The 10307-nt window shown below is 45.7% G+C and overlaps 1 protein-coding gene across 1 annotated transcript; it reads left to right on the forward strand.

The window, feature by feature from the left end:
* Positions 1-588: 588 nt before the first annotated feature.
* ccnf (cyclin F) lies at positions 589-8751 on the forward strand. The gene is made up of 17 exons (XM_068750302.1): positions 589-601; positions 1256-1410; positions 1546-1652; positions 1734-1801; positions 1873-2066; positions 2398-2451; positions 2747-2851; positions 2950-3027; positions 3433-3587; positions 3844-4008; positions 4158-4281; positions 4370-4550; positions 4678-4765; positions 6988-7087; positions 7181-7314; positions 7862-8040; positions 8330-8751. The coding sequence occupies exons 1-17, from the start codon at positions 589-591 to the stop codon at positions 8749-8751; spliced, it is 2322 nt and encodes a 773-aa protein (XP_068606403.1).
* The last annotated feature ends 1556 nt before the right edge of the window (positions 8752-10307 follow it).

Raw genomic sequence — 10307 nt, forward strand, 5'->3', positions numbered from 1 at the left:
CCCGGCGTCACATTCACTCCTGTCTCTTTAAACACAGTACCTTTAAACAACATTTTCTGCGGAACTACATTTCCCACAATCGACAGTAATAAGGTGGGTCTGTAGGCGTTCTTTATAATCAAGTCAACCAATCATACGCATTGTCTGACGAGCGCGTGCTTCGAAATGGCAATACGTTATCCAATGATGTGTAGGCTTTTCACGGTTTATAAAAATCCGGTCAATCATTTCCCCCCTTCTTCCGTCTGACCAATAATATGCTACCATCTACTATGTGGGCGTTACCATTTCTGACCAATTAGATTGAATAAAGAGTTTAAACATTGAGCGCGGGCGGTCCTAGAGAGAGGCGACGTCGCATGCGTGCGTTCGAATCAAGGCAAGAACTCAAACCTAGCTTGATATTAGTCAGCTAATGCAGCTAACCAGAGGCTGTAAGCAGCGTCGTAACGCCGCCACTGTGAAACCACAGCTTCTGGACGTTTCATTTGCTGCATGTAGTATTATTGTCGTGACGTTTTCATTTGCTGCTCAGTGACGAAGCTATTCAAGTACCGCTGCTAGAGGAGAGGGATCACTTAATTTGCAATGAAAGCGGGCGGTAAGTAACCTGGTTAAAAGTAAGCTAGCTCTTCTAACGAGCAGTGCGTGTGTGTTTTCATGTAAGTGGTGTGTTTTGTTGTTGTATTGGTAACTTAACAAACGTTAACGAGTCAGCATGACCCCCCCCCCCCCCCCCCCCCTTGAATTAGTGTAATTTAAAATTCTGGTTAAGTTAAATTTTAAACCGTGTGCCGGTCTGAAGCCTTGGATCTGTAATAGTTAAAAAGTTAAAACACTGATATCGGATTTCGTCAGACATTACTCGTAACATGACTGTAGGTGTGTTGAGACCTCAGGAGGGAAATTTCGGCGCCCACTCGGTCCGACTTGTCCCAGACATGCGCCCCAGAGCTCACGACGCCTTCTGATGCAGTACTTCATGCTTATTGCTGGTGTTTATTTCGTCTGAACTTTCACGACTTTAAGCGTCTTCGCGTTCCATTCGACCACACGTACGCGCTTCACGTTTCACGTTTTGAATGTCGGAGCCACAAGTTTCACCTGAATGCGCCATGCACGAAGCGGCCAGAGGGGGGGCTGCTTTCGTTAAAGAGTTTTGTTTCAGCGTCGTGTGTTTCACTCACTTATGCCCCAGCGGCAGCAAAACGGGACTCTTCTTTCGATGACAATTCTTTTTTGTTTTTTATTCCAGTACTCCACTGCCGATGTTCAAAATGCTACACGGTCCCAGTGCGGAAGCGGATCCGTAAGCGAAGTCCAGCCCTAAACTTGCTGTCCCTACCCGAGGAGGTCCTCCTGTGTGTGGTCCACTGCCTCTCTGCTGAGGACTTGCTTTCTGTCAGAGCAGTGAGTGAATGTTCACCCCCCCCCACATGTCACCCCCAGAGTTTTCTTCTGGCATCGTGTGATCCACAGGATCTGATCTCTCAGATGTCTCGCTTTGATTTGAGGGACTAATTTTCCTGCCTTTTGGTTTTGTAGGTTAACTCCCAGCTGCGGGATATTATTGATAACCACTCTAGCATATGGGCCCGGGTCAGTTTCAGGGACACGTGGCCGTCCCCGAACACCTTGTGGCTCTTTGAAAGGTACGGCCACATCTGTCGCCATTCCTCATCGCAAATGTATTCTTTTGTTTGTTTACCTTTTCAATCTTTTTCTTCTTTCAGAGCTGCTGAGAAAGGGAACTTTGAAGCTGCTGTGAAGCTCGGGATTGCTTATTTGTACAATGAAGGACGTAAGTTAAACTCCCCGGCTGCCGTTCCAGCCTTTTATTGGGTTTCATGTTTTTTCTTCTCTTTCCGCCAGCGTTGCTGGGCGATGAGGGGCGAGCGGACTTGTGCGGCCGCAAGGCCTCCCGTTTCTTCAGCCTGGCAGAGAGCCTGCGCTGTCCCCCCGCGGATCCCTTCGTCTGGGTGTTCATCCGCCCGCCATGGTCGCCCACCGGCAGCTGCTGCAAGGCTGTGGTGTTTGACTATCTCAAGGCTGAGTGCGACAACGTGGTAGGTTTTTTGCTTTCTAATATTTTGTTTGGTGAGCATATGAAGCATGTGAAACATTTTCACTGACACTTGGTGTAAATGCTCTGATTCCTACTTTCGACCATTTAAATCACAATCTAATATATCAGTCGAGATTTGTACTCTGTGGCTGACTTGGAAACGATCCGTCCCTTTTGTTGCCACGGGGAAAAAACTGAAGCTCTAAACAAGGCCCAGAAAAAAACCCCTATGAATCATAGAATTTGTTGACGGTGTTAAGCAGGATGCAGCATGTTTAAAATGATATATTTAAAGTGTTAATTTTTGTCTCTTTTTTTTTTCGTGTGTGCAGGAGAAGAGAGCGCCCTTGTTGCACTGTTTGGCCAGAGTCTTGCAGCTGTTTGACGTGAGTGAGAAACAGCGAGACTTAGAAGCTGGACACACCACACCCAGACGCAAACATTATGTAGCTGCATGCGGCGTTTTCTGATGAGTCACTGATGGAACAGATGGGATAACTGTTGTTTTCTCCTCTTCATAGAGCAGGTGCAGCTTTATAGTCTTCACTCTTTACTCATGGCCAGCCTTTATGTGAAACTATGACAAATGAGGGGATGAAACGACTCTGCTTTTTTTCGCGTGCCTTTGATAAGATCTGACATTTACATCGGACCCGTGTTTCTCTGTTTTTTTTTCCCCAGGATGCTGAAAGACGTTCCGAAGCCATGTCTATGCTGGAACAGTCTTCGGAAGCCGGCTGTCTGCAGAGCTCCTACATGTTGTGGGAGCACAAACGAAAGGCGGCTGTGAGTCTGAATCTCTCATTCTGTCATTCTTGGCTGTGTTAACTGTATTCTGTGAAGGCGGTAACTAAATAACGTGGATGTGTGTCTGTGATTTTCAGATGGCGGATCCGGGCAGGTACCTCCAGTGTATCCGAACCCTCAGGGACTATGCTTGCAAAGGATCCTGGGAGGCTCAGGTGACTCATTGAAGGACATTGAAGGAGCAGCTCATTTGAGAGTGTATTTAAAGTATTCTTCTCATGTCCCCATTTTATAATCAGCATCTGTATTATTTTCTCAATTTGTTCACTGCTAAAAGAACAGCTCAGAGTATTTTTCCGTTTGACGACATTTTGATGTCTTATTTTTGTATTCACCCTGCCCCCCCCCGGTTTCCTGCTTCGAAGCACTTTCAGGCTGCGTCACGAGGCCACGACATTATTCGCTATCCTCAGTTCTTTTTCCTTTGAGAGCATTGCCTAAGCATCGGCGCAGAATCTCAAAAATAAAGCCCCTTCAGAGCAGAAAGCGCGTCACATCTGCAAACTGCTGTATTTTGTGCGATTCTAACGGTTTAACGCTTTCTCTGGTCTTTCCTTCAGCTCTCGTTGGCCAAAGTGTGCAGCAGTGGAAATCCACTCGGGTTGGAATCGAAAGCCTGCTCTGACTTGGTGTCTCAGCTCTTCTGCTCCTCTAACTCTGCGTTAGGGCGCAGCGCTCAGGGCGTCCTCCGGCGAGGCATCAAGGACACCATGAGGTAGACCGCACTGACACGATTGCGGACTGAATCATTTACTGGTAGTTTTTAGAACGAGGGCTTGTTGCATTCTAACGTCGTTGCGACAGTCAGTAAAATGTTTTCTCTGAGAATCAAGCGAATCCTTTTCCATTTGAACATAAAATACATGCAGATTGTTAGTTGTAATTCAACCACAGCGTTCGGGGTTGTTCCATTTTGTATTCTGGATCACTTATGTCCTCCGTATTGTTTCTGTCTCTTTATGCCGCACCAGGTACATTCTGGTGGACTGGCTTGTGGAGGTGACCACCATGAAGGATTTCTCCAGCCTGACTTTGCACGTGACTGTGGGCTGCGTGGACCGCTACCTGGCTCGGCGCTCTGCTCCCAAGGCTCGTCTCCAGTTATTGGGAATCGCTTGTATGGTCGTTTGCACACGGTGAGAAATGAACACTTCAATATTCTCTCTTTTTTTTCCCCCTCTCTCTCTTGAACGCAAATGCGATAATATGCTTCAGGTGAAGTGAGGGTTTCGTGATTCTGTGTGGTTAGAAACTCACGACGATTCTTTTTCTTTTTTTTCCCCAGCTATATCAGTAAAGAGATCTTGACCATACGTGAAGCTGTTTGGCTTACAGACAACACTTACAAATATGAAGACCTGGTTCGAATGATGGGAGAGGTCGTGGCTGTCCTGGAAGGAAAGATCAGGGTGAGGCCATCAGTTGTCCTTCTCGTTGAACCAAATATTCACGCTGGTGAATAATGTCTGTCTAATATTCAACTTCATCTCCTCTCAGAGCCCCACGCTGCTTGACTATGGGGAGGTTCTTCTGTCTCTGCTCCCCTTGGAGAGGAGGACCACGCACCTATTCGGCTACGTCTGCGAGCTGTCTCTGCTGTACTCTGATCTCGCCACACCACCGCCGGCCAAAGTGGCCTGCGCAGCGCTGCTGCTTACACGAGCGCTGCATCACTACGGTAACATTCGCTGACGCACAGACTTAAGACGCGGCCGGTTTGAATAGATGCATCGCGTCACCCAAATGCCATTCAAATGATCTTTTTTTTTTTGTAAACAAATTTCATTTGTCACCTCGCTCTGCAGCGCCTCTCTGGCCGAGCCAGTTAGTTGACTACACCGGCTGCTCCAAGCAAGACCTCGTCTCCCTTTCTGTGCTGCTCTATGTCAAGTGGTAAGCGTTGCGCTGTGTGTGCTGTGATTATTTTGGTCGTCAAGCTATTAATTCATGCTGTGATGTCACTTTAAACAGACCTTTGTGGTTGCCATTAGTCCAGTAAAGCAGTGACTGATGACACAAGTTAAAATTACAATTTCATTCATTTGTTTTGTTTTTAATGTTTTTCCTTGTGATGAATGAGAACATTTCAAAACTAGATTTTTGGGGTAGACCTCTGTCTGAAGCGGGCCCTTGCAGATATTGAGGTCAGCGAGTGCAACTGGTTCCGACTGGCACACAGCTGGTTAAATCGAGGAATCAAAGTTCCTGCTAAAACGTATTACGCAGAATGAACATTTTCTCAGGCTTGGTACACTAAGAATGATGTGCTGAAAATAGCAGGTGCTTTAGCCGCATTGTGAGGACATAAAGCTTCTGAAGTGCCTGCGGAACAAAAGCACGCTGATGATGATGAATATATTTATTAGATAGAATGTTAGAGTACAAGTACAGTAGCATGTATTACAGTACAAATAAAGTCAAACATCCTGTCTAAGAGGAGCGTTTCAAAAAAGCCCTTGCGGTCTTGTTTCCGTTGAAAGTCCTTCGTACATAAATCATCCACAATTAACAATACAAATAAAAATAAAACCAATATTAAATTACACAATTGATGCAACGTAACATTAGAAAAACAAAAATAAAATGATTTTACACTGCCGATGCAAACAAACAATTAATCTAAAATAAATTGCACCACTGATGCAAAATGACAATAAATAACTTACATAAATTACAATAAATTACTAAGGCGATTAATATGTGCAACGTAGGTGGACAAAAAAAGGAGGGGGGGTTTGATCCGGAGAGAGTCGTGATGACTATCTCCGTTTCTGTCCCCCTAAAAGGTGTATTTTTAGGGCCTTTTTGAAGGAGGCCAAAGAGGTGCCTGTTTTGAGGGCGGGAGTCAAACCGTTCCACCCTTGGGTGGCCATATTGTAACAAGATGATTTACCCATGTTAGTCCTATAGGAGGGGGTAATCAGGTTGTTGTTTGAGCTCCCTCTAGTGTTGTGGCTTTCATAGTAGGTACACTCAAAAGCCGGCTGAAGAGAATTGTCATGCCCTTTTTCTGATGACACATTTCTTTAAATCGGTAGATTTAGATGTCAAGAGCCTCAGTGCTTCAAGTAAAGATTGATTTTTATGATTCTTTAACGTCCCTCTCTCAGCTCTCTTATTGTATTTTCAGTCATCATGTCAGGGGCCCGGTCTCAGTGTTGTGACTTCGCTGATCATGGCCGTCATTCACCTCATCATTCGTTAAGTTAATGGCATCAGCACCGTCTGATAGCCGCAGGCTCGATCACGCGGCATCCTCCCTGCAGACGCAGCTCCTTCAAAAGAGCCTTTAAAAAAAAAAAGAGGACAGCAGATGTTCCTGCGGAGTTCGAGTGAGGCAGACAATCAAATGTAATCATCAAACGAGAGCTGCAACCTCCCACCTTGCACAGAAATGTGAAAGCTAATACTAGAAAAACATGACGGGCAGAACAGGAAAGAAGCCGTAGCGTAAAAAAACAGCGGGGATGCATTTCTGCTAATGTCTCTCTCCAGTTGAATACGGTGTTTAAAACAAAGAATGAAATAGACGCAGGTTTGGTAAAGAAAATCTCTTGATTACTTTTCTTTTATGAAGATACTACTTACTACCAAATGGCATCTTTTCAAAGGCCGCGTTCTGGAAGAGATCCTGATTTGTTACCTCAAGTTTGGCTTACACAATAGCACTATTCTCATTCATCAGCGTAATCGGATATCACAAATTCATCGGCGACGCGTCTGGTGAATTCAACATGATGATTTGGTCCGTACTGATGGATTGTTTATGCCTGGTGACCACGGAAATGGATGTCAGTTAAGGCTGTAAACCAAATGAGTGGCTCAGACTGTGCTGCAAAGTCGTAAAGAATCTAAGAAGGGTCTGGACAGTGGAGAGAGGGGGGGGGGTATGAATCAGTGGATAACGGAGTGAGTCACAGCTACGTGCCTCAGGGTGAGTCATTTTGATCGCTGAGCATTGCATTGTAGTTCTGAAATGGATGAGTAATGAGATTTACCTGCAAGTTGATTATAAAGGTTCAGGAAGAAAATTAGATAACGTTCCTATTTATTCATTTTTACCCCCCCCCCCCCCCCCCCTTTATTTCCTCCTCGCTCTTTTTTTCCTCTCTTAGTTTCAGTCAAGATGTTCCCAAAGATTACAGGCATGTGTCTCTTACTGGTGTAAAGCAACGGTTTGAAGATGAGGCCTACTACCACATCAGCAAGGAGAAGGTATTTGATACAGTTTATTCCACATCCAGGATAAATGATCCTGGATGGAACCTGTGCGAGTCGTAACTGAATTCCTTTGATGGCTTCCCTAAGGTGATCGACTTTAAGGAGCTGTGCCAGACCCTGGAGATTCCTGAAGTGGAGCCTGAGATGGAGCCTCCCAGTCCCACTGGTCAAGCAGCAGACATCCACACCTTCCTGGCTTCTCCGGCCAGCAACAGCAAGCGGTGAGACAGTGATCAACACACAAGTTTCCCATTAAAACGCAACAGCACTGGGAGATGACATAGTTTCAAGACATGCTAAAACACAAGCTGAATATTTTTGAGTCTGCGCCCTTACGATAAAGCTCCGCGTTGCATGAAAAGACGAGATTATTATTTATTGTGGGACTATCCTGGATTGACTTTCACTGTACAAATGTTTGTTTTCAGTGCAATAATTTTTAGCCAGTTTTTCCATTTAGATAGCCCAATATGAGAGACTTTACAAGCTGCATGCAAGGACTTTCCATCTCTGTTCAATCTCACTCAACTCACTGCTTATTTACATGCATCAAAGGTGGCCCAAGAAACTGGATTATTAAACAAGGACTGACGGCAAAAAGATCAGCACTTCGCTGCTCCCCTTGCTCATTTATCAGTTCTCGTGGTTTCTCCTGTCCACAATGACAAACGAATGTGTGAGAACCATGTTGCGCTGGCGCCGTTTGTGCCATCTGCAAGTTTCTTCAGCGACTTCCTTGTAACTATGCTTTTCTCACTTTCTCTCCAGGAGACGCAATGACGCACTGCGGGAACACAGGGAAAGCTTTGTTGCCACGCCCACTGCAGAGCTGTCCAATCAGGAGGAGATGCTCGTGGGTGACATCCTGGACTGGAGCCTGGACACTTCCTGTTCTGGTTATGAGGGGGACCAGGAGGGGGAGAGCGAAGGAGAGAAAGATGGCGATGGTGAGTGTCGAAAGGCGCGGTACTTTTTATTCCAGTTTGATTACTACCAGTCTTGTAGGCGTACTGCGTACATATACGAACTAATCTGTATACAGAAGGCAGTATTCATGAGTCATTCTTCCAGTATTACGTTATCTCACTAGAGATGATTCAGCAGTTGCGCCGTCCAGAGCACACACAGAGGTCTCCATAGGTTCACATTTGTTGGCAAATGGGTCTGTTGGGCTCTGTAGTTTGTTTAGACTTTGGCCAAAGCGATTCTGAAGTCTGACATCTGCTCTTCCTTTAGCTTCGATGGGATCCGTTAGACTGGACTCGCCGACGGAAGCCGAAGGACTGGAGCACTGCAGAGCTCTGTCCAGCGATGAAGACAGCTTCTGTGAAACGGAGAGGGACGCGAGCAAGGATGGCCGAGGCCAGGAACCCCCTTCCTTCTCTTCCGGATACTCTTCCGTTCAGAGTGTCAGCCCTTCATCCACACGCTCCTCCTCCTCCCCCCTTATGCCTTGCACGTTCAAGACCTTTACCACGTCCGGGCGTGCAGCCTCCCCCAAAGCCCAACCAGGTTTCCACCTTTTGGTGCCCATGCAGAGGCCCCGGGGGGGCTCCAGCAAACAAGTGAAGAGGAAGAACTCAGCGGCTCATAGCGGAGGGGAGGCGGAAGAGGAGGGGGATGAGTCTCCTGCCAACGCAGGCTTTCTGACCTTGTAGGAATTGGTTGTTCATCTGGTCTCAAGCTTAATCGAGCAGTCGCTCAGACGTTATCGTCCAGCACTTTGTTCTAAATGCTGTTCGCCCCTCCCTGCAGTCTGTGCTGGTTTCATACATTGCCAAAAGATCAAGAGACTTTGAACTTCAGGACAATTAAGGGAAGATAACTTTGAATTGCCTGGTATAAACTTTCCCCATGTTGCATTTCATTTACACGTCTGCAGGCGTGGGGTAAAGAAATACCTCCCGGAAACTCTACCTTCCTCAGGGGCCCTGGTACTCCAATAACAAAATATCTTTTGTTTTTACCGCCTACAACAATCTATCTCAGACTAAACTAAATTGGAAATGTTATCATGTAATTTAGATTATATTGTGGGCACATCTTAATATTGGCGTTGTGCTACTATGGTTGTTTTTCTTTCTTTCTCCCAGTTTCTGATATGCACTGTCTGTACAAGAGTCATCTTGTATTTGATGAATCGTCAATGGGCGATGACTGTCGTCTCGCCGATGGAAATGCCTCCATTTAAAGCATAAGAAACATGGTTTGTGTGAGCGCCACGCCTCAGTTCTATGTGTCTTTGTTAAGGGTCGTGGCGTAGTCTTGTGTTTTTCAGGGGAATATAAAACCAGAGCTGTGAAATTAGTCTTTTACTAGTCTACTTGAAGCGTGTGCCTGTTCATCAGCGGTGCTGTCGGTATTTAACCGACGCGCGCTATATGCTCATGGGGGGGTTCTCTCCGGTTCTGCGGCTTCCTCACACCCCCAAAAAACATGCAAATTAGGTCAATCGGTTACACTAAATTGCCCATAGGCGTGTGAGTGTGTGTGAATGATTGTCTGTGTGTGGCCCTGCGGTGAACTGGCGGCTTGTCCAGGGTGTGCCCCGCCTCTCGCCCGTAGACTGCTGGGATAGGCTCCAGCACGGCCCGCGACCCGGTAACGGACAAAGCAGTTCAGAAAACAGGGAATACCGATAATGGAACTAACAAAGAATCGCCAGCTGAATAATTATTGTATAAACCGTAGCTTATCATAAAGATAATGACTTGGTGCTTTACATGCATTGAATTCACCTGACCTGTCATGGAGCCGTCAGTGCGACATGTCGAAAAGTTATACTTTACCCGCATTTCCTCCAATTTAATTAAGTCGAGCACTTTTAAGAACAAAGAAGTGCCATTCAGTGACTTTTAACCAAATTCCTGCCTGAACAATCAGTCTCAAAGTGTTCTTGAATGTGCCTTCCCTCTTAGAGTGAAAGGAAAATTCGACACTAAAAAGAAATTGTTATTTTGCGGGGCCTTTTGGACTATAGTCCTTATTCAGAACATCGATTAAGTAAGGCGTAAAATGATCGTGACTGACTGTACATTTTAAGCTGTTACGCTAGACTGGTTAACGCCTGTGTTTTTATAAATGTACGTGGTATATGTATGAATTGGGTAAGACAAAGAATGTGTCACTACTTGAATTGTACTGCTTCATTCCAAAAAGCCAGTTTTCATTGTGTTTTTCTCCAATACAGCGTTTCCTGAATATACCGGTGATG

Source organism: Brachionichthys hirsutus, chromosome 16, assembly GCF_040956055.1.
Source record: "Brachionichthys hirsutus isolate HB-005 chromosome 16, CSIRO-AGI_Bhir_v1, whole genome shotgun sequence".
In the NCBI taxonomy this organism is placed as follows: Eukaryota; Metazoa; Chordata; class Actinopteri; order Lophiiformes; family Brachionichthyidae; genus Brachionichthys; species Brachionichthys hirsutus.